Source organism: Carettochelys insculpta, chromosome 2 (assembly GCF_033958435.1).
Source record: "Carettochelys insculpta isolate YL-2023 chromosome 2, ASM3395843v1, whole genome shotgun sequence".
Classification (NCBI taxonomy): domain Eukaryota; kingdom Metazoa; phylum Chordata; order Testudines; family Carettochelyidae; genus Carettochelys; species Carettochelys insculpta.
Genome location: NC_134138.1, coordinates 214447881 through 214473012, shown reverse-complemented (window position 1 = coordinate 214473012; position 25132 = coordinate 214447881). Strand labels below are relative to the sequence as shown.

Below are 25132 nucleotides of genomic sequence, written 5' to 3'. Positions count from 1 at the left end.
TACTGCCACCAGTCCTGGCTCTCAGTGTTCTGTGCTGTTATTTAGCTGTAATTTAACCTTAAATGTCTTCTAAGAGCCTGGAAAGCAGTCAGAGCATTGGTGATGGGCTAGAAAACATTGACCTCCCATCATCCAGCAAATTCTCTCATCCAGCACTGATCAGGGCCCAAAGTTGCAGGACAAAAAAGGTTCAACCTATACTACAACTTCCTGTGTTCTCCCCCAGTCACTGTGACAGTGCTCCAGTCAAATCCATTCAAAGTGCTCCTGCTAAAGTACATCTTCCAGGCTTGCTGCTCTAACTACAGAAATTACCTTTTTTCAGCCCCTTTTTTCATGTCTTCATTTCAAATCAAACAACATTCTTATCTTTACTTTTGAAGACCTTTCATGACTTAGCCTCCTTAGCGAAATGCTCTAGTAACTGTCGCATCAACCACAACTTTCCCCTTGCCAATTTCCTGCCTTTACCATCCAATAGTCGGTTTCTTCCCCAAACACCTCTGAGCTTTTTCCATGCCATCTTTTGTGCCCAGGGAAAACTCTTCTATAATGCACACAGACACAATCTTAAAATCCATCTATGAGGGTCGCATTCACTACAATGCCTACAAAACTGTGCTAACTGATTGTAAATAGACAGGTTCTGAGCTGTGACTGACTGCCCCTCGTTCCTTTCCTTCCTTTTCATACCCCCTGGTTCTTTCAAACTTCCTGTCATTCCCCACCATACCTCCATTGACAATTAAAAATACATCTAAAAAGACAAAACCAGTAAGAGCAATGTAACTTGTGTATTATATCCCCATCCACGGTCCTACATCTGTTCTGTGTCTTTCGGATTGAAGTATCTGAAGTAGAGACTGTTTATTGAAGTAGAGACTGTTTATCTAATTTGTACAGTGTCCAACCATTTATGACCTTTGAGCTACTACCATAAGCTAAGCGTTTATTACAGATGATAACAAATCTATCACAGAAAAGAGTTTGAATTGTCTATGAAACACAAAGATCTTTGTACTGGAAAAGATTTGCACCACTTGGTGCCAGTTTTCTTCTTCCTAGAATACAGTTCAGTTCTGCACCTCACTTGGATAAACAAAGCCCATTTTTCGTAGAGAGTTCTGCTTGTTGATGATGTTAGAATCATAACACTGTAAAACCACAGATATTATAGGACAGGTGAGTTTTATGGAATTACATAGCGGATTCCAAAAGGGTGACCGATGCAATGCTTTTCTCCTGTGAGTGTAGTAGTTTGAAAGTGGATAGAATCACACTTAAAAGTGTCCTGGCTCTTAAGGATAAAAGTTTCTAAAGCACTAGGCAATAATTAGACAAGTGGAAAAGTAAGTCAGCTTCCGTATATTTTAGAATTGTCATTGTAACTCAAGTGCTTGCAGGCCATCGCACAATGAGTCAACGCTTAAGGCAGGGGTGGGTAATAACATGATAGTGATTCACCAGGGCTAGCCCCTAGCGGGCTGCTGCCACTATATTTACCTGCTCCTGCACAGGGATGGGTGATTGAAACTCCTGTTGGCCATAAATCACCATTCCTGGCCAATGGGAGTGGCAGGAAGAGGTGTGGGAATGGTGGGAAATGAGTGGGATGCAGCTTCCTGTAGCTCCCGTTGGCTGGGAACAGTGATCCACAGCCAGCTGGAGCTGCAATCCTCCATACCTCTGCAGGTAAATATAGCAGCCGCAGGGGCTAACCCTGGGAAACTAGACCCAATCTGTGGGTCTGTATTTGCCCACCCCTGACTTATGATCAGTGCTCCTTCTCAAATAACATTACTGGTGCAAATGTTTCCCCTCTGCCTGAAGCTGGGGGTTTTATCTTGTTGTTTGTGCTTCATTTTTCAGATACTTAAGCCCCAATGGTAGCACTGCAGATGCCCTAGGTTTGAAGGTGGTAGTACAAATATATGGTAACACTGACAATCTGCAGGCAGCTGGTATACTGCAACGGCTGCTTATTATGCTGATAATTGTTTGGGACTGGGATGTGGACAGTTGTGCTTGGGACTGGGATGTGGGCAGTAGTGCCTTATGGACACAGCAGTGGTGGTCAAGCCTGCTGGCTTCCTGAAACTCCTGCAATGGGTCCAGCTGTGAACATTTTTCACTGGTTTCCAGAATCATCTCTTTGAATTATAACCTTCCCTGTCCACTAACTACTGAGTTTCCCTCCAGTGCATCAAGAATCACAGTTGTTGCATCAAATATTCCTCCTGCTCCTATCTGTTGATGGATGGATGGATGCGGGGGGTGGGGGTGTGGAGGATCACATTGAAAACAGTTTTTTTATGTAAGTCTTCAGCAAAGGCACGATCCACCTTACAGATCCTAAGAGACTCAGGCAACTGAAATCTGCATGCCACAGATCTGGCCCATTCCATAATCTCAAATGGCTGTAGATACTGGTGGCCTCATTTAGCTGATGGACATATTCCCGCAAGGTACCAAGTAGGCAGCCATAGTTGGTCATCTATGATGAGGTCAGCATGGTGGTGATGAACCCTTTTAGTAGATGTCGGATATTCCTTCCACTCTTGGTGTATCTGGCAGAGGTGACACATTCAGTCCACAGCAGTGGGCGTCAAAAGCTGTGGAAACGTCCAGGGCAAATTGAGGACAAAAGGCAGGAGGGTTTTTTTCAGGTGAAAAGGCACAAATTACACCCAAATAAAGCAGGGAGACCCCTTCATCTTGGTGAAAGATCAAAAATCAGCAAAGATATTGCTCCCGCGTAGGTGACACAGGAGTGTTTTGTCAGGGGACACTATATTCTAGAGTGGCAGAAGCTCCCTAGAAGTGGTATGGGCACAGGCACCCTGCCTGTGCTCCACCCTCCCCACCCCATTGCCCCACCAACCATTCGCTCAAGAAGCAACTAACAGCAGGGGGGCAGGGCAGGGCAGTGTGTCAGGGGAAGTAGCAACAACTGCAGGAGGGATGTGATCCCATGGGGGACTATAGGATGGACCAGAGAATAGTAAGGGTGCAGTACATAACCAAACAAGGAGATGAAAGTGCATTGGGAGGAGGATAGGCAGGAAGAGGGATGCGAAGGCCGACTAGGCCATCATGACTGACGTAGGAAGGGGAAGGAGCTCTGAGGGAGAGCACTTGCGTCCAGATCCAAATGTGCACGGACAGTAAAGGAAAGGTGGCAGCTGCAGGGTGGGGAAAGACTGCTGGACAGAACATACTTCTTATGAAACGTGTCAACAGATTCTTGGTGTTTAGCTATTATTGCAGAGGTGATAGGAGGGGATGGGGAGGTGCCGAGATTCAATGTAAAATAATAGCCTTGGGCTCAGTTTTTCCAAGGAGGAAGACTGAGCCACAGAAAGCTTTTGGCCTCTGGCTTAATTTTCGGAGACGAGACTGCTGACAGTGCAGGGACCTTACATTTTCTGCCCACCAACAGATATGCAGAACCTGTGTTGTGAGCCAGGGCCATCAAAGATAATGGGAAGGTGTTGGCTCAGATGAGCCCAGCCTGGAGGGTTTCTAGGACCATGGAGAATGGTGTCCTCCAAAGGACAACCTGGTACATACAAGATTTCAATGAGAGGAGAAAGTCTGCCGTATCTGGAGATCTTTCCCACTTGATGGGAATTGTACGTACTTATTTAAAGTCCAAGTTCATGGAATTACTGGAGGCCTCTGAATCCAATAGTTCTGACAAAGTTGGTGGGAAAGTCAGGTATGTGTTAAGTTCTGGTTGGTTGTTGCTAGAAGACCAGGAAACAAATATAGTTGTAGGATACTGGAGTGAGTGGTCAGAGCTCTGGTGGTTAGAGCCAGGAATCATGGTAAAGGGTCATGTGTAGGGTCAGAAACCTGGCAACAGAGCCAGGAGCCAAAAGTCAGAATGGGAACCAGGACCAGAATGTCAGAACCAAGGCTCAAGCCAGAGTCAGAGCTAGGAAATGGAATCCAAAAGATGGAACCAGTTATCCAGGGTAAAGGAAGGCAGCATAAAGGTTCCAATGCAGGAGTGAGGCTGTGATAGGGCGAGAGCTGAAGCTAACACAGCCATAGGTGAAAGCTTTGAGCAGCCACAGCCTGCTGCTACTGATGATCTTAAGAGCAGGCCTGCTGAGCCCCTCAGGCAAAAATGGCAGTTTCACCAACCAGGTGTCTCCCTTGCCTTCATCAGAGTGCAGGGGGTTAAGATAGTAGGTAAGAAGGACAGCTGTGGGCCCATACTCCTGGCACATATCCATAGACTGTAAGCCCTGTAGGGTAGTACCTGACACAGTGAACCCCTGCCCCCTAAATGGGGCTTCTTAGGCGTGGTTCAATACAAATAGTAATTATGAACATTAGCTGTCATTTGAATTGGAGCTGTTAGGAGGAGCAGTATGGGACATACCATGGTTAAGATCCTTTCATCTGGAATTTTTCCTCTGACATGTTTCTGGTAGCTGTAGTCCTACTACATTTAAAGGCATGAAGATCTAGGCCTATGTGGCTGAAAACTACCCAGGGAACCACAGCTAGAATTTTCTGTGAACTGGGAAAGCGTGAGACTGTAGTGAAGATAAATGTGCTTAAGAAGTGAAACATGGTTACCAGACAATAAAGATGGATTCTTCAAATGGGATTGTCATCATAACTGGCAGCATGCTTAGTGTCGGGAAGAGATGCTTGGTGAGCTATGCATAGTGTTGCACTTATGTGCAACTGTGAGAGTTATCTTTATTTTAGTCTGTCTATATGGATCTTTCAGCAGGAGTCCATTGAAGCCAAGGAGAAGTTACAAGTGGTAAAATGTCTCCACTGGGTTCACTGATGGCTAGATTTCCACAAGAGTTGAGCACTCCTCAGAAGTTCCATTGAAGTCAAACAGCCATGAATGCTTAACATCTTTGAAAATTTGGTCTCATTAGTGTCTAGACAGGATGTTGCTTCTTCTATAGAACAGTGCCCTATTTGCAGGCTGTTTGTCCAACAAATCTATTTGCTAGAGTAGTGCTAAGTGCCTGAAACCTTGTGAGTCAGCAGCATTGACTGACAGCCCAGGGGGCTATGCATTATCTTCAGCATTTTATCAAGAGTAAAAAGATGAGAAGTGAATGGAGGCCAATGTGCACTTTCAGTGTAAAGAATGATAATACCTGTCGGTCATGAGAGCATCACTTACTGTTTCCCTGATTTATCTGCTGCTACTGAAGGTTAAAAAGAAACAAGAGAAAAAGAGCACTTTGTCCTCTGAAAACAAGTGATAAATGGGATGGAATGTAAGAATCAACAAATTTAGTGTTTCAGGCAATTTTAATCGCGTGCGCGTGTGTGTGTGTGTGTATGTTAATCAGTGGCTTGTTTCCAGCATGCAAGAAATGCCTGTGAGTCACTGACTATTGTTGAAATGACTCTGCTGTGTACATTATGTCACATTTTGTATTAGTGGCAACAGTGGTGCAGGCTTTTTTGTTGATGAGAATCAGCCTTGAAAAAATTTCTGATTGTACTCCAGAGCTGAGAAAATTGTACTCAGGGAAGGGGCAAGCAGAAGGGGAGCCCCTAGAAGAAGAGAGGTGTTGGAAAAAGAATCTTTCGCCAAGTATAAAGCATATGCAGACCCACCAAGCTAAGCTGCATGAAAGGTGAGACTGGGTACAGCGAGGTAGCTTATTTGCTATTTCAATAAATACAAATAATTCCCTTTTGACTACAGTCCCATATTCCCAAGCTCATTAAATCAATTTTAAAAAATATTTTTGGCTCTGGAACATACAAACAGAATTCAAGCCACGCAGTCCCTGGAGGTTCACTAGCATAAATTGCATGGGTCAGGCCAAAATAAGTTTCTGTCAAACAACCTAACACCTAAGGTTATTATGAAGCTGGTGAGTTGTACAAAGGGCCTGTGTATGAGATTGTCAGTGTGAATGAGTGCAGGGGGTTAAGTGCTATTGTCACAGTAGTTGTTTCACTTCAGATGCATTGAGAGTTAACTGACTAGGATATTTCCATGAGCTCACATGAACACACAGAAGTTATAAAATGGAAAATCTTTTAGGTCATGTAATCTTTCTCTCCTTCTGCAAGATTGTACCCTACAATACATAGATTCACCCCTTGGGGATGAAGGTGGCTTCTGTTGGGAGAAGACTTCAGCCTAAGAAACCCAAATGAAGTTCAAGTTTCTCTCAATATTCAGCCTTTTTTCCTCATTTTTTGATTTACCTCACTTTCTTAGTTACATCTCACTGTGCAGTCCCACCCAATGTAACCCCTCTGTATCCTTCATGATTGATGCATTCTCATTGTTGCTAGTAGCAGCTGCACTCCAGGCAATGGGAGAAGTTCAGACCCTGGGGGGTTAAGCACAAATGTTGCCTTATTCCTTTTCACTGGGGTACGGAGATTTAAAGTGCAGTCTGATTTCACATTGGAGCCCCACTGACAGGGGATAACCATGGTGTAAATTGAATTATGCTGCTCCCAAGCACTGCAGTTATGATCTCCAGCCCTCCCTGGCAAGAATAGTCCACTTCAGGGGTTTCGATACCTGGCAGTGGACCTCTCAGTGAAATGCTGGGGCTTATTTTAGTTATTGAAATAACACACTGGAAGTGTAGACGCTTCAAATATTTGTAAACTTTGTTATCCTCTCCCCATACAGATTGCTTACCTAAGTCATAAACAGTCACTCCAGCTTCTTAATTATTTACATTCCCTCTTAACTCCTTCCAATTCCTTTACTGATATCTGTCTGTTAATGAATTGGACAGGATACTGCGGGTGCATCTCCGATGTTTTCTCTCTGACATCCAAAATTGCACTGGCTTTATTTGTTGTCATATTAAGTGACTTCTTTCCTGGTTTTTGAAAATCAATATTGTACTTTACTTTTTTCAATCACTTCTCCAGACTTCTCTTTTAAGGTGAATAACTTGATAACTTGTTAACTAATTCCCCTAACACTGAAGGCTGCATAAGATCTGGATGGCCTGATTTTGTCTTCACATTGTTTGCTTTCCCTCTCTCTTTTCATGGGAGCCATTACCTCCCAAATATTTTTCTTCTTGGGGGCAGTTATTGAAAGGTAGTTTGTTACTCCAGGTCTTTTTGAATCCATTCATTTAATGATCTTTCTCATTTACTAACCAGTCTGCTTTCCTCTAGTATTTCTTTTTCCCCCAGTATATTTGTAAAAGAAATCCCTTTAATGCCTTTTGCCATTAACCCATTCTGTTTTTTGGTGCTCTTCCCCTCCCCCGGCTTTACAAGCTCCTTAATCTGACTCTGACTATTCTCCTGCTCCCATTTTCATTGTTATGAGTGACAGGCTGACCAGTAAAATCAAGGCTGTTGCTTTGGAAGGGGGGAATCAGTTTTTTTTGCAGAAGATATGTTCGTATATACATGAGCGACAAATGTTCACATAAAAGTAATTTGTAGGTGATAAGATTTTTCTGAATTTATGCATGTTTAATTGTCATTCATGCACTGTTTTGTGTCTGGGGGCTCAATTTTATACCAATGCATTGACTGTAGAGAGTCTGTAGCATATGTGCCAGGAAATGCAGCAAATTAGGGCATTCACTAGGAAATAGCAAAGGAAGTCAAACCTGGGTTTTACTTTCTGTGTCCTTAATGCTTTTGTTACATGGCTCTTCAGAGGATGGCACTAATACTATATCCTACTTCTATTGAGCTATCTACTGCTGTTTGTGATAGTAATTTCTGGGACTGCAGAACTTGCTTTAAACTTCCCACACAATGATATTTTCTCCTTTTCTCCTAGGCCTGTCCCAGGTTCTCTGTCTTCACTACTACACCTACATAACCGACAAAGACAGCCCATGCCTGCCTCTATGCCTGGCACCCTGCCCAATCCTACCATGCCTGGATCTTCTGCAGTTCTAATGCCAGTAAGTATTTTCATTTTAATACTGTGTGGCAGGGAGTATCAGAGGCAAAGGTCTACCTCACAGTACACCATAAAAGTGAAGTGATCCAAAATAAAAAAACTGTCTGTTATTTTGCACTAATTTATGCCAGTTTTACACAGCTGTAACTCAATTAACTCCAGTAGAGTGACACCTGATTTGAATCATTTTATGTTATTCTAGAATCAGGTCTTTATTCTATATTACAGTTTTTTTGAGGGGGGTCCTGATATTGACCTTACTTATTGGTGTAAATCAGCATGTGTCTTCATTGAAGGCAGGGGAGTTACATAATTATGAAATTAGAATTGGGCCCTTACTGAACAAGTTATATGCACAATGCCAATATAAACTCAAAACAATCATCACCTGCTGTGCGGATGTTAGTCAACAATCAGTAAAAGCGATTTATTTTTCAGACCCAGTTGTCAGTCATTTGTTATAAATGTGGATCCAGTCCTAGATGGTTACCCTTGCCCTCAGCTCCTATTGACTTCAGTTACCCATCTTGCAAGACACAGTCCCTATTTTCAAAGTATTTTAACAGCCCAGTTTAATATCAAAGAATTTGTGAAACAAAGGCCGTGTCTACACTAGCCCCAAACTTCGAAATGGCCATTCAAATGGCCATTTCGAAGTTTACTAATGAAGCACTGAAATACATATTCAGCGCTTCATTAGCATGCGGGCGGCCGCGGCACTTCGAAATTGATGCAGCTTGCTGCCGCGTGGCTCATCCCGACGGGGCTCCTTTTCGAAAGGACCCCACCTACTTCGAAGTCCCCTTATTCCTATCTGCTCATAGGGGGGACTTCGAAGTAGGCAGGGTCCTTTTGAAAAGGAGCCCCATCTGGACAAGCCGCATGGCGGTGAGGAGCGTCAATTTCGAAGCGCCGCAGCCGCCCGCATGCTAATGAAGTGCTGAATATGTATTTCAGTGCTTCATTAGTAAACTTCGAAATGGCCATTTGAATGGCCATTTCGAAGTTTGGGGCTAGCGTAGACGTAGCCAAATGGAAGAAAATGAATGGGGACGGGGCTAGAAGTAAAGAAATAAAACCCTCACTTCACTGTACTGAATACGTTCATTTTGCAAGGTTGTCTCAGAGCAAATGTTTATGTCGTTTCTAAAAGAAAAGGGTACTCCTCTACCTCTGGTAAGGAAACAACGTGCCATTTGTTTTCTGTGTTAAGGGACAATGAAGGGAGTGTGGGCTTGATTCACCCAGCAGGATTGGGCTCTTATTTGTATTAAGTCTTCCAGAAAAAGTGTTACCAGCAGTGGGGCTGACAGCCCCACCATGCTCTTGGGCAAGGTGGGCAGGGAAGCCCTACTGTGTGCCCCTGGAAGGGGCAGGGCTTCTGGTGAAAGGGGAGGGGATGGGGCAGCCAGCCCTCATTGTCTGCCTGGAACACAGAGCGCCCAGCCCTCCAAACTGCATAGAGCTAATTGCATGGTGCTCCAGCAAAGATTTAAAGGACCTGGGGCTACAGGAGTGGCTGGGAGCTCCAGGACCGCTCATATTGCTGGGTCCCAGAGCACTTGCCTCTTTGCCACCACCATGAGCAGGCCTGATTGCTACACTCTCTTTGGGAAGATTCTCAAGAGTAAATGTCCATTTTTGGTACGGTTTTTCCCTGGATACATCGGGTGCAGATTACTCCCACTTTTACTCATAGACATGAATCCAGTCATTGGTTGCTAAATGGAATGAAGCATTGAAATCTTACCACATTGCTGTACATGAAAACGTTAACGAGAAGCTGTTGGACCCAATAAATTCTTCTTATTTCCAACTCTCTTTCAGATTTCTCAGGGTACCTTAATGTAGTGAATTGAGCTTGCAGTAGGAGCTCTAAAGGCTAGATAGGGTGGTTTGGTCTGGTTTTGTTTAGACTTCAGAGGTTCACTACTATGATATGGGACATATGGAAAACTCCCCTTGAGTGATCAGGCCCAAAGAATTAAAAAGAACCCAACTCATTTTCCATACATTCTAGATCATGGATTTTTATTTACATTTTCAACAGGCTCAGCTGGCCTGCAGTGACAGCGGAAGCCACAACTTTATACAGTTATGCTATTAAAACCACTTAACTCCGAGTGTTATAATAATAAAGGGGGAAAATCATTACCAAAAAGCTCAGACCTGGGTGGCTAATATGTTTGTTTTAAAAGGAAACCTTTTTTTGAATGGCTCTTGAGGAAAGCAACATTTGTAGGACAGATTTGGAGAAGCAAATATAAGCAGTTCACAAAACAGGTAGTTTTTTTGTTCTTTTTTTTGTTTGTTTGTTTGTTTGTTTTTGTTTTTTGAGAGCTAACTCAAAGAAATAAAGCTGGGTCTCTTTGAAGGAAAAATGAACATTCGTCCTTAGACTCCATTATATTGTCTGATTTGTGTTTCTTTTTTCCTTCCTTTTAAAGATGGAGAGACAAATTTCAATGAACTCCAATATCATGGGAATGCAAGGCCCAAATCTCAACAATCCCTGTGCATCACCCCAAGTCCCTCCAATGCATTCAGACGCCAAAATGGTAAAACACCAATTGCAAAATATTTTTTCAAAATTGCTTTTACACAGCAGTTACCCGGTGCAGTGGGTAAACATTGCTTACCTCACTCTTAGTCATGAATTCTTGCTTACCTGATTCTTAGTAATGGATCATGTGATCTTTATCAATGCCTGTAATTGACTGTCAGCATACATGCACTTTCTTTTGTTACCAGTCTCTACTGACTATGGGTGAAATGGATTTAAAGAGAGTGGAGTTTCTGATCCTTACCAGGGTGCAGATAAGTGGAAAATCAGCATGTGAGCTGGTTGGTTCTGTGATGGGCTCAGCAACTTGAGTTGAAAAATAGTAAGTAAACAAACGGTAGAGTGAGGGGAGTCTGGTACCGTGGGCCTGGACATATTGCCTGATTTTTCCAGGCAGAGACGTGGCATGCTGGGGTGATGTCAGCAAACAGTGTCAGAAGCACAAACTGAACAATGCATGGAAAATCAGGGCTATTTTTTTTTCTCTTCAGGGCAGCTGACAAAGTGATAATTTAGACAAAACGAGTTAGTATTTGGAATGAAAGAGTTAGTTCTAATCAATGCTTCATTTGTGCCAGGACCTGCTGGGACTGAGTGACAGCACTTCTGGACTTTTTGTGTCAGTTATGAAATTAAAAAAATATTCATTTGAGCCCCGACACTTCTTTTATTACAAATTAAATACTGTTCCTCACATTTCCTGAAGTGACTGTGATGTGGGTTTTGTGCACTCAAACCTTTTCCTGTAGGTTGAGGAGGGTTTATTTGTGTGCATGCTATTAGCATTGAGTTTGTAAATCCCTCAGCCCCATAATCCATAATCCACTGGAGCATACAGTAATAATACCTCTTAGTTGTGCCATCAACCTATGTTTACATTATAATTGAAGCACTAACATTTTATTTCAGTCCTGTAGTAATTGTTTGTTGGCAACTGTAAGTGTAAAGTCACAGGCTGCCAAATTAAATATGTGGGCTCATTTCAAGATACAGTAAACTCTTTCAAATCCGGCAGCCCCAGGACTGGTAGGCTTCCAGATATTCAGATAGTCTGGTTAACAGAGAGCAGCTAGCAGGAGGTACAGGAGGGGTTCACTGGCTGCCCACCTGCAGAGCTGGCTGCTAGGAGCTGGCCTGGGTGGTCTGGGACTCCACACGCCAGGATCAGCAGCAGCTTGAGCCCTGGGATTGGCTGGGGCTCCACACTCCAGGCTGGTGGGGGCTGCCCACCCAGAACCAGCTGGGACTCCATGCCCAAGGTGCTGGTACTCCAGCCCTGGAGTCAACTGGGGGCCCAGGCAGCCCCCCTGCTGGCCTCCCCCTCTGCAGCACCCCACCATAGCCCAGATTATCCAACACTTTTGGGTATCTGACCATCAGTCGGTCATAATTATGTCAGATAACCGGGATTTCCTGTATTTCTTAATTTGGTTAGGAGATACAGTGTCTGTTTGTAAAATGATTGTCATTCATCCCAAGCCCAAGGCAAAGGAAAAGGTTTACCCATCAGTGAGTACACCATATGCAAGAAACCCACTGTGCATACAATATGGGACCAGAAAACATACAAGGTTTTCCTGTCTGTATTTTCTTAGTCATGATAGGCCACACTATTAGCTTCAGTTAGACAGGGTCTGTTAACCCACGCTTTGTTAGCACCCCATCTACAACCACACTTTGTAAACAGGAAGTCAGTTGGTTAGAAGAACAGAGGTAGCCAAAAATGCCAAATACTTCAGCCAAGCAAAATCTGTGGTCTAGAGTTCTTTCTGTGCTGCACAGTAATGGTGACATGCCAAATGCCAAAAGCATCTGCAGCAGAGCCTGTTAAAATCTTTTTGGAACAGGCATGTGTTTTTTCTACCCACGTAATGTTAAGCCAAACCAAATACTCTTTCTCTGAATAAATCCAAAGCTGGCATCAGTTTTGGAGATCAAGGTTTCTTTACGCCCCCTTTCCTTTTTGCCTCACCTTTTTTTTTAACTGAAATTGTGGGGCTACTAAAAACAAAATTAAATTATTGGTACATATGGTAAGAATTCTGTGCTGTAATATCTGAATTACACTTCAGAGCTCATCACTCTTCAGATTAAAGAAACATGTTTTGTCCAAAACTCTGATACATAAATTTATTGCTCTCTGAAATCTTCCCCATTCTGAGTTAGTAACAGGTCCAACTCATTACAAAAGAAAATGCTGCCTAGGCAACTCTTTGATGCCTCTTCCCCTTGCTTCTATGCAGTTTTCTGTCCCTCTCTCTTAGAAAAGCAGCAGTACACATATTAACCGATAGAATAGACACAATGCTTATAGACTGTGATCTATTACTTTGTTTTGAAAATGTATTCGCTCTTTATTTCCAAATGTATTTATGTTGTATGTTGCAGTTAGTATAAATATAATTAATGGATGATAAAACACACAAGGGTGTCCAGCAATTAAAAATAATCATGATTAATCAGACTGATAAACAATATAGCAAACCATTTATTTAAATATTTTGGATGTCATCTATATTTTCAAGTATTTGGTTTCTATTACATAGAATACAAAGTGTACAGTGCTCAGTTTGTATTTGATTTCAAATATTTGCATTGTAAAAACAAAAGACATATTTTTCAATCCACCTATTATACATTCTTTAGTGCAGTCTCTTTATCATTAAAGTTTGTTACAAATGTAGAATTATGTACAAAACTAACTACCTTACAAATGTAAATCTTTAGAGCCTGAAAAGTCCACTCAGTCCTATTTCTTGTTCAGCTAGTGACTCAGACAAAAAATTTTGCAGGAGATAATGCTGCTTGCTTCTTGTTTGCAATGTTACCTGAAAGTGAGAACAGGCATTTGTTATAGCTGTCATCACAGGATATTTACATGCCAAATATGCTGGAGATTCATATGTCCCTTCATGCTCCAGTCACTATTCCAGAGGACATGCATCTATCCTGATGATGCTCAAGCACAATCCAAATCTGTGGGAACCATTGCATATTCATTTTTGTCATCGGAGTCAGATGCCACCAACAGAAGGTTGATTTTCCTTTTTGGTGGTTCAGGTTCTGAAACTTCCACATCAGACTGTTGTGCTTTTAAGACTTCTCGAAGCATGCTCAATGCTTTGTCTCTCTCAGATTTTGGAAGGCACTTCAGATTCTTAAACCTTGAGTTCAATGCTGCAGCTATCTTTAGAATTTCATATTGGTACCTTTTTTGTACTTTGTCAAATGTGCAGTGAAAATGTTCTTAAAATGACCAAGACAGGCTGTTCCATCATCTAAGACTGTTATAAAATGAAGTATGTGGGAGAGTGCAGGGGAAAACAGCAGGAAACACAATTCTCCCACAGGTAGTTCAATCATAAATTTAATTAATGCATTAGTTTTCTTTTAACAAGCATCGTCCACATAGAATGATGGCCAATGTGTAAAGAGGGATATGAGTGTTTACCATATGTGGTACACAACTACTTTGCAATGTCTAAAGTACCATGTGAATGCCTGTTCTTACTTTCAGGTCATATTCAGAGCTAACCTCCCTATGCTCCCTAGCATGTTCTGTATTTCCCATCCTTCTGAAGTAATATGTACCTTTCAAATTACTAGGTAAAAATGCATAAAACGTATCTAGCATATGAACATGTAGCTAAATACACTAAAGGTATTACAGACCTTACATTACCTGACCATATTAGCTGCTCCCATACTATACCTGAACCTAGTTGAGTTTGCAATTTTAAAGACAGTCATATTCAAACCTTTGCTTAGCCCTAGTTTTGAAACCTTGTGAGCCATCCTGGGAAAAAATGAGTACTATGCATTGTCCCACTGGAAGTCTGAATATCAGATTTGTAAGCATTTACAAGTCCAATTGATTTAAGTAGTTGCTATTGTAATACTAACAGACCTGGGTGAGATTGAATCTGGGACTACTGAAGCTTAGGCTACATCTACACTAGCCTGGAAGATCGACCTTCTCAAGGTTGATCTTCCAGGGTTCAATTTCATGCATCTAGTAGGGGTGCATGAAAATCAACCTCTCAGGGGTTGCTGTCAACACGTGCTGCAAGGCATGAGGAAAAAGGGAGGTCGATGGGAGAAACTCTGATCTAGTTTTGTGGGAGTAAGGGAATGTCGAAGTGGGGTGTTTATTTCAAAGCTGCCCCCATCCACACTGTCAATCTGCAATTTGATTTCTGCACTTTGAAATTTGCATGGCTGCCGTTATGCTAATTAGGTGCTGAATATGCACGCTAGCCCCTCATTAGCCTGCTTCAAATTGCCTCATTATCATGCCACCTCCAATGGGAGGCGGCAAGTGTAGAAGCAGCCTAAGTCTATAAGCTTCTGGCTCTTAGCTAATGTTGTAGCTGGGATAGGTGACCCTAGAGTTGGACACAATCCCTTACTACCTGGGGATAAGTTATGCAATTACAAGAAGTCTTAGAGCTAGAGCTAACAGTATATGTCACATGAAAATTTTGAATGCAAACATTCAAATAATGCAAATCATAATCTCTGACTCTGTGGTTACTGGACTGTTTGCTGCTAAAATCATGCCAGAATTGAAGTAGAGGGTGAAGAACAAATTGCTGCTCAAAAATTTTAATTGCTGCTCAGATTTTTAAACTGCATTTTTTCAGTATTTTTCAAATTAAATGTTAATTGTGTACAACTTTGCAAAATAAGAAGATACACTATTTGGCCTCCTGTTCCTGGCAGAATCTAGGGAGCTAGGTGAGCATCAAAACCTGAACTCCCACAATTTCAAAGCTATTTTTATAGTAGTAGCATGAGCCTCACTACCTGGTTGACCCAAGCTAAGAGATTCATGCCCGCAGGTGGTATAGACATACTTTCAGTGGCCTTTCTCTCCCTCCCTTCAACTGTTTCTTATTATCTTTAAGGAGTTGTGAACTAGTGTTAGTGCACTTTAAGCATTAGTAGGACAAGCACTAATGATATAAAAGTTACAAGATATTTTATCATATGGAAAAAGTACGCACATAATATATTAGAAAAGGAAAACCCCATAAGCCAATAATTAATATGTTCCTAATTATAATGACAAGACTAACTATATTACCTAGGCCTAATATAATTTATCTAAGAAAGCTTTTAGAATTTTAGGGGAAAAAGAAGGGCATAAAATGAGACACTCTTCAGATATGGAAAATAACATAAAGTTTATGCATGGAAGAGCTGAGATTTCAAAGCCACAATTCCCATTGCAATTCTTGGAAAATTGAACATCTAGATCCTCTGTATGGCTTTAAAAATCAGCCCAGTTGTAGCTAAATTCCGCTTCCAGCAACCTCATGGCAGTTCAGATAGATATTTGTTCAGCAGGTCTGCTGATGGCGGCCTGGGGGACAAAGGGGCAGATGCCACAAGGCCCAGCTTTTCAAAGGGTCCCAGATCTTCAGTCACCACTGCTGGTGAAGTAGCAGCAGGAGTGGCCAGAACTCTGGGCCCCTTTGAAATGACAACTTTTGAGGCCACAGAGCCAGCCCCCTGACCCCACCACCTTGCCCCCCGGCTGCAGTGTCTGTCAGCCCTGCTCATGTTCAGTATAGTTATCAGATCTGAATCTGTAGTCTCGTGGTAACTACAGAGTTTCAAACATAGTTAGAAGGCAAGAGTCACAGCTTCCATTTCATTATATGTTGCCTTTCTGAGTGACGTATTAAGTTTGGTGCTGCTTCAGATGTCATAAATAGTACCTGTTTCCTCATCCACAAGGAGTTATGATGGCCTAATTAAGCTAAGTGGAAAGAATGTTGACTTTAACACATTCTCTTAAGTCTGATATTTTCTGCTCTTACCTCAATTGGACTATTGTAGCTTCTCTTTGAGCATGGAAACAGGACCCCGTTATGATATCAGCAACATGTTGGGACACAGCTGGTCTCTAGAAATTATTTCAAAACAAAAGCACTGCAAGGTACAAATCCTGGCCCCAGTGCCATAATTTATTTGTGTTCACTTCAGGTGGGAGTTTCACAGGAGTACCAGAAGGAGCAAATCTATTAAAGTTCTAGTTTTACTATTAACATTGTGCAGAATTGCAGAATTATTGAAAAAATTGTTTAATAAATTCAGGGATTTCTGTGCTTTAAGTTTGAACCCACCAGGACTAAAATCACGCTTGTGGACCAATAAAAATACTTTCCAGGACATAAACATTTCTAAGCACTGGCACAGGACCAGTGACTGGAAAGAAAAATGTTTTCTCTCAGCCAAGCCTTCAACAACCATTTATCACATGCCCCTTCAAAATCTAGCAGAGAAATCTGAGCAAGAGAAACTAGTGGCGTAAATTGATGTCTTGCTTTACAGAAAGATCCTCACATAAACTACTACATGGTAGATTTTTAAGGCAGTTCAAGGGTTAAGAAGTGTGGAGCTTTTACAGTTGTTAATGTGAATTGCATATTTAATTCTCTCCTGACTTACTGAAAATATATCGCTTAATATGACTTAGCATTTTGAATTATAAAAGGTCAACTTTTCAATGTGATTTTGCTTTAGCATTTCAAAAGTTCGCGGGGCAAAATTCAGTGGTTTTTCATGTAGATGGTATGTCTGCCTTCTTTTGGAATATTTAACACTGGGGCTAATATAAAAACAACTGGTAAAGCTAACTGCATTTTATTTTGTGTGCCATAATGAGGCCATACACCTGTCAGGTCTAAATGCTGAATGACTGAACTAAAGTCAGCAGAAATTAATTTTTCTTCAGCCTTCAGCAGCTTGACAAGTGAAACAGAGGAAGAGCCAGTTTAGTTACACAGGCTCTGAGTACATGTTGAATATTTAATCTCACTTTTACCAAGGGTTCACAAAATATTGCCACAATTCATAGCAATTCTTAGCATTTTGCATTCTTTGTATTGCTTTATCTGCAGTGATCTTATTGACTATTTGAGTGGAAGAGCTTGGGTTTGTGCTATGTTGTTTGCCTTTATTCAGCTGGGTGCTGAAATGACCTCTGTCTCCCCCCATACGAACTTCTCTTCCTCCCCTTTTATTCCCTCTCCATCCCATCTGTTTTCTCATAGGATTTACCATCTCTGCAAATTTGTTTCTCGTTCCCTGTCTTCCTTCGGTGTCCACCCTGATTTTGTAACCATAGCAATAAATGAAATACAATCCCAATATTTATGCACTGTAGCTATCATCTAGCCAAACACATGAGCTGCTGGATCTTGTTTTTATGTTTGTTGTACAATTCTGAAGACTTGTGTCAGATACATCTGTGTGCATGGACTATGGCAGTCAGGTTCAGAAGTCTCCCTTCCAGACAAAGTCCTGTTCATGTAAACTTACATATGGGTGTGTGTGTGTGTGTGTGGGAACTGGTGCAAATACAAGCAAATCCTTGTGTCAGTGAAGCCAGGAAAAAAAGGAAATCAGAAAAAAAATGTTGTGTTACGGGGAAGTTCTGCCTCGCCGAGATATATTTCAGTCTTTTGCTTGGAATTTGTACAGCTTTCACTTTCCAAGATTTTTTGCAAGAGTCACTAATAATGGAAGTTGTTTTGCACTTTAGGCAGATCGGCTGAAGTCTGGCATTCTCTTGGGATGTACAGTAAATCTCCTCACAACATAAATGCTCTCAGAGGTAGGGGAAGATATTTAATACAGCATGACCCACTCCAGATTTTATCAGCCAAGGAAACTTATTTTACTGTAAACAAATCCTTGTGTTAAACAAGTTAGAAAACACTCTTCTTCACTCTGTACCATTTCTAGGCTTTTCTTGTTATGTTACCATCTCATCTCTCTCCCTATTGTATTGTGTGCCACGTATGTTTTTAAAGCTCTGCACAAATATTAACTAATTTTCATCTGGGAGTAATTAATGTTTCTTATAAAGTGGCAGTTTGGGAACTGAAGTAGAGTGATGAATTGAGTTGCCTACGGGTACACAACTTGTCAGTGGCAGAGATGAGATGGGGGAAAAATAGGAGTTCTTGGCTTCCAACTCTGAGTGTTGCCCATTAGATCATGTTACTGCTCTCTGGCTAGAAATTTGTTTTCAATTAAAATAATCAGCATTGCACATGTCATGTGTTTTATCAATAGAGGTGACAATAGATGGTTGACATGTCCAGTGCCAAAGTGGATTTGGGGGTCAAAACCAAATGGAGATGGGGATTTCAGTTTGGATTCAATAGCACTGAAATCTTCTGAGATGTTTTGGCTCAAAGATTGTTTAGTTCTTCTTGTGAGATTTTTATCACCTCAGTGATGGTTTGTGAGATCAGATTTCCTTATCTTGGGATTCCACCATTTTTAGACTGAAATCTTATGAGAGGACTATTTTCATAAGATTCAAGCTGCAACCAAACCATGCTTGGAAAACAATTTTGTTCCCATTTTGAATGTAATGCAAACTTGAATTCTTAGGGATCGGGGGCAGAGGTGGAAGGTATTAGGATCCAAGGATTCAGATCCAACTCTGCTGCTATATAAAGGTATTTAATATTTGCGATTTATCTAGAAATAATAAGCGCTTTCTCATGTGCATGTACATCTATTACAATTTCTTTAGGCAATGAAAATGTAATTAGCGGGTTACTTACTTAGGTAATAGAATTTGTCAGTAGGGGCCCCAATGCCACAATGAACTCTACAAAGACCCAGAATTACACCTCTGTGGGGTTTATTGTCAGTTAAGAGCCATAGTTCAAATACAGTATATAAGCTGAGTGAAGTTTGAAGTTTGACATTCATACATTTCTACCCATCTTTGGTTTGGTGATTTCAGAAAAGTACAGTGACACTTTCCAGAAATGAGAGAGGATTATAGACTGTCCTCCAGATGTTTAGCGGGCAGCTTTTTCTCATTTACATTCAGCTAGTTATCAAGGAGGTAATTTAATGCCTTGGACAGACTGGGTCCCCCACCCTGGAAACACTTACATAGCAAAACTTTACTGTGCTACACTTGCTGTTTTTACAAGCAAAACTTTGGCCTATTAAATGTTTGTCTGAGCTTTGAGTGTTAAGAAGTGCCATGAATAATGTTTTGAAATGTGTGTTTCAGGCAAACTACACAGGATATGGCGTAGATAGTTACATCCTCAGCATTATGTATCCCACCTATAATGGAACATATTTCATTGCCGAACCAAAGCACGGCTTAATGAATTCTAGTGACACTGTGACCAACAACCACTCTCCTCTTTATTAGGGACATTTTATTAGCATGCAGGGGACTGTCGGCTTGCTAGGTCATGCTCTGTTATGGTAAAGGCAGCTACAGTTTGCTTCATTTCATGTAATTAGCTGATGCCTTGGACTCTGAGCAAGTTGGCAGTATGTCTCTCAGATTGTTTAATGTCTGGATGCCCCATGCCTCTCTAATACTGTAGGGGAAAGGCAAAGGGTATGTCTGGTGTACTTAGGATGCTTGATTGACTGTTCCTAATTCCTTTAAGAATAATGGATGGTTAAGTGAGTCTCCTTTTTTCCAATGTATATAATTTCTTCCATATATAGACAGATAGCTATAGATTTATGCATCCTGTTGAAACCAGTCAGGACTAAATGCAAAATATTAGAAAATGAAGCTGATATTTTAAGATCCCTTTACTAAATGATTATTTAGATATTGTCAGAGGGGATGTACTTTCACTGATAATTAAGTTCCACTTATTAGATCTTCATGCATCCAAGTTAAGATATAACTTCAGGTATAATCTGGCCCCAGAGTTAAGTTTTGTTAAAAAAGAGGCGTCACAAAAACAGAAAAAATGTTGCATGAATTTTATTTTTCAGTGGAGGGAAACAGTTTACAAGCAATCAAACAAATGAAAATACCAACCACCATCATTGCAATTTTGTGCTGTTGCTTCAGAGCTTGCTTTGAAACTGACTAGAAGCAAAAGTGAAAGAGACTGGTTTGTTTTCATTTTCCAAACAGTGCAAGAAAAGGAAACAAGCAGCATAAACAGTTTAAATTAGATTTTTGAGTCCTCTGGTTTTGATAATCTGAGGTGATGTTGGTGACATATTTTTTAAATATATAGTCCAGATCACCAGCTGCTGGAAAGTGGTTTAGCTTCATTGACTTCAGTGGATCTATGCTAATTTACATTAACTGAAGACTGGTTCATGTTTTTTAACTTCAGATGATACATTCAGTTGACAGAATCCTGAAGCTTCTCAGCACAAACAACCAGAAACACATGGGCCAGGTCTGCACTAGCAAGTTCTTTTGAAATATTTTTTGAAAGAAGGGGCCCTTTCGAAATGTCCAGCAGACTGTCTACACACAAAAATCATTCTTTTGAAATCAAATCGAAAGAATGTGGCACTCCTTTCAAAAGCGCTTTGCCATGCCTGTTTCAGGAAAAGTGCCTTTTTTACAATAGCTTCTTTCAAAAGAAAACGTGTAAATGCTTCCCAGGCCCTTTATTTCGAAAGAGTAGTCTTCGTGGTGCCTGATTTTTTGATCCCTGACCTGTTCTTTCGAAAGAGCGGGGGCTGTGTGACGCTCTCTTTTGAAAGAGATAACCTTTTGATCTGCCTTTTTGTGTGTGGGCGCACCCTTTTGGAAGAAGTTCTTTCAGAAGAGATCTTCTCGAAGGACTTCTTTCGAAAGATCGCTGCAGTGTAGATGTGGCCATGGGCTGTGTCTGCAATAGCAAATTCTTTTGGAAAATCTGGCCCTTTTTTGAAAGGACATGTGGAGTGTCCACACACAAAGGCTATTTCTACACATGCCACTTTCTCTGAAAGTGGCATGCTAATAAACAGCCCAAAATATGCTAATGAGGCACTTATGTAAATTCCTGGCACCTTGTTAGCATAAGGTCACTTGATTTGGAGCCTGGAAGACGGTCTTCCGGACTCCAAAACGGCGTTTAGAATGTGCCTCATTAGCATATTTCTGGCTGTTAATTAGCATGTCACTTTTGGCTAAAGTGGCCTGTGTAGAAACAGCCAAAATGTGCTCTTTCAATCTGAAATCAAACAAACTCAGCTCTTCTTCTGGAAGCCCTGGAGCAGGAAGAGCACCTTCTTTCGAAATCATATGTAGATGTTCTGTGGGCCCTTTTTTTCAAAAGAGCAGTCCTCATGGCACCTGATTTTTCAATCGCTGACCCGCTCTTTCAAAAGAGCCGGGGCTGTGTGGACACTCCCTTTCTAAAGAGCAGGTCATTCTTTTGAGCCGCTTTTTTGTGTGTGGACACACTCCTTTGAAGGAAGTTCTTTTGGAAGAGATCTTTGGGAAGGACTTCTTTAGAAAGATAACTGTTGTGTAGACATAGATGGGGGAGTTAGAACAGTGATAACACAGTAACCTGAGTATGTCTTTGCTAGGGGGACCCACATATGAGCTGGGTCAACACGTAAGCATCTTTTCGAAAGCACAAAAATCGAAATTCAGCAGTTGAAATAGTGGGTGTCAAAAGGGAGCACCTGCCGCCGTTTTTTGGGATTGGCATCTCAATCCACTCTTTCAAAGTGCTGCTGCAGGTCTTTCGAAAAAGAGCGTCCACACGGCTCCAAGCCCTCTTTTGAAAGAAGGGAGGCAGGAAACGCCACAGATGGGATCCCATGGCCAACAAGCCCTTCTGGGGCCACAGCCAGCCACCTCCTTTAAAGGGCCCCTCCCTTCACCCTCCTCTCTGCACAAGCTGAGTGCTGCCCAGCCTATCCCAGCCCGGCAGAGCCCACTCGTGCCCACAATGGAGGCCCAGTGACAGCTCCTGCAGGAGGACACCCTAATTATGGATGCCTTGCTGGCAGTGCTGTGCACCATCGCCGCAGCTACATCCAATCTCATTGGGTGGCTGGGCGGTCCCCCTGGAGCCATGGGGCTCCCCCAATCAGGGCACCGATGGGCATCTCCCTGGGTGCCCCGCCACCTCTGGACCCACCCCAGCAGCACCGACTGGTGGGAGCGCGTGGTGCTAGGGAAGTGGGGCGAGGAAAGGTGGCTGCAGAACTTCTGCATGTCGAGGCAGACCTTCAAGGAGATCTGCCACTGGCTCGCCCCCGCACTCCGGCACCAGGACATCTGCATGCGGCCAGCCCTCACCCTGGAGAAACAGGTCACAATCGCCATATGGAAGCTGGCCACCCCAGACTCCTATCGCTCCGTGGGACAGCAGTTCAGGGTGGGCAAGGCCACCATCAGGGCTGTACTTATGGAGGTAAGGTGGGGCCGGGTGGGTAGGGGGGCTGGGGCAAGGGAAACCCTCCACTGCAAGGGGCTAGATGGGCCAGGGGCTGGATGGGTGGGGGGCAAGTGGCTGGGAGGGGCGGGGGCTGGAAGGGAGGGGGCAGAATGGGCCCAAGGTGGGGGAGACAGCTGCCACACCCGCACTAGAGCACGTGTCCCCCTTTCCCTCCTGCAGGTCGTCAGAGCCATCAAGACGATGCTGTTCCATAGGGTCGTCCGCCTTGGGGATCTGGACAACACCATCTATGGCTTCCAGGACCTGGGCTTTCCGAACTGCACCATCACTTTGGATGGCGCACACATCCCCATCCGCGCCCCGCCACACAGCGCTGGCCAGTACGTGAACAGGAAGGGCCGCCATTCGGTGGTGCTCCAGGCCCTGGTGGACACGAGGGGCTGGTTCACCAACCTCTGTGTGGGCTGGGCTGGCCACACCCACGATGCCTGAGTCTTCTGGAACTCCGGCCTCTGCTGGCGCATGGGGGCTGGTGCCTTCGTTCCCCAGCAGGAGATCCTGGTGGCAGAGGACGTCACCGTGCCGCTCTGCATGGTGGCAGATGTGGCACACCCCCTGCAGTCATGGCTCATGAGGCCCTACACGGGACACCTCGACCCCACCCAGGAGGCATTCAGTCAGCACCTCAGCCACGCCCACAACATTGTGGAGTGGGCCTTTGAGCGCCTAAAGGGGCAGTGGAGGTGCCTCCACATGAGGCTGGAGGTTGGGGTCCTCAACATGCACCAGGTGGTGGGCGCCTGTTGCGTCCTCCATAATGTTGTGGAAGGAAAAAGGGGATGCCTATGTCTCTGGGGGGCGGTCTCCAGCCGGTGCTGGCTATAAGCAGCCGGGCACTGCCCCCATCCGCCAGGCCCACCAGGATGACCACCGCATCTGGGAGGCCTGCAGGCAGGCCTTTGCCAACGGCCACCTCTGACCCACATGCACACCCACATCCCATGCACATCTGCCACCCACCATCCCTGCCACCCTCACCCCCACCAGCACTGCACCCACACATCCATCACCCACCACCCCCCTGAGGAGCACAGCATGGAGTGGTGAACAATAAAAGAAACATTTATCTATACTATTTTTGTTGCTAACTATGTACAAGGGGTGGGAACCTAACTTAAAGGGGGGCGGGGGAACCTAACTTAGAGGAGGACGAGGCACTCATTCAGGGGCTGGCGTGGTGGGCTGCAAACCCCGTTGGCCCCTAGAACCCTGGGTGCAGGGAGGAGAGGGTGCAGGGAGCACCAGCAGATATTGCCAGTGGACCTGGTGGGGGCGGAGGGTATGGGCTCAGTGGGGGCCAGGGAGGGGACAGGCTCAGCAGGGGAGCTGCCAGGGGGACCAGGAAGTGGGCAATGGTGGCCATATGGTCCCGGAGGGTGTGGCCAATGTCCTCCAAGGTGGTCAGCAGCCTCTCCCAGGCTGCCTTCCTCCACTCCATGTCGGCCTGGGTGAGCGTCAGGTGCTGCTCGGCCCTTGGCCTGGTACTGAATGGCTGGGTCCTCGTCGGCCTGGCAGGGGGCCCTCCGGCCAAAGCCCCGACAGCTCACCGCCTGGGGTGGCGTACAGGCACCTCTGAGGGCTGCGGGGTGGCTCTCGGGGACTAGGGACAGTGTAGGGCTCTCCCGGCCCACGGATGGTGCGGCTGTGTGGAGAGAAGGAGAACATGTCAGTAATGTGCCCCAGATGGAGGGGACCAGGCTGTGGCCCACACACCAAAGCCCACCCCTTGGGGCCTCCACCCCCCCCAAAGGCCACTGACCTCTCCCAAGGGGCACTGACCCACCCCCCAAGGGCTGGGCCTCCTGGCCTGGGGGTGCATCCAGGGGTCTCTCGTGCAGGTGGCCCTTCCCAGCCTGCGGTGTGCAGGCCCCAGGTGCTGTCTGGAACTGACCGGCCACCACCCTGTGCGGCTTGCGGCACTGTCCACTGAGGGCAGGTGCTGGGCATCGTTGGTTGCCCCCACGGGGTGCCACATCCCATGTGGGGAGTGGCCTGTGTGCAGCCCGGGACCACCGGTCCTGTGTGCAGGCGACTAGCTGCTGCATCGCCCCCACCCTGTGGAGTACGTGTGCACCCCTCCCTGTACATACTGGAGGGTCCCTCAGCAATGTTTGAGGATGTCTGGCTCCCAGTCGCCTGGCTGGAGAAGCGGGAGGGGATGACAATGGTGAGGTCCCCCTCCTCACTCGACCACTTGGGGGTCCCCTCGCCCTCGTGGGTCCCCAGTCCAAGCTGCTCCTTCTCTTCCTCTGTCTGCAGCTTCTCGCCGGATGTGTCCAGGAATGCCGGGGGTGGGGAGCTCTCCTGGGGCCCCAGGATGCCCTGCAGCTCCCAGTAGTAGGGGCATGTGGCTGGAGCTGCCCCAGAGCAGCCGGCCTGGTCCCTGGCCCGGGCATAGCCCTGCTGCAGCTCCTTTACCTTGGAGCATACCTGCTCTGCGGTACACTCCAGGTGGCC

At 44.3% G+C, this 25132-nt stretch overlaps 1 protein-coding gene across 9 annotated transcripts in view; it reads left to right on the top strand.

Moving 5' to 3' along the window:
• CREB5 (cAMP responsive element binding protein 5) overlaps positions 1-25132 on the top strand; it is a 373995-nt gene that overhangs the window by 276516 nt on the left and 72347 nt on the right. For 8 of the 9 annotated variants that reach the window (XM_074984562.1, XM_074984563.1, XM_074984564.1 and 5 more), the window contains 2 exons: positions 7772-7898; positions 10345-10455. In XM_074984562.1, the coding sequence (XP_074840663.1) occupies positions 7772-7898; positions 10345-10455 (238 nt within the window). Of the gene's footprint in view, positions 1-5576; positions 5625-7771; positions 7899-10344; positions 10456-25132 lie in introns of those variants that run through there. The other variant, XM_074984569.1, reaches the window with a different exon arrangement.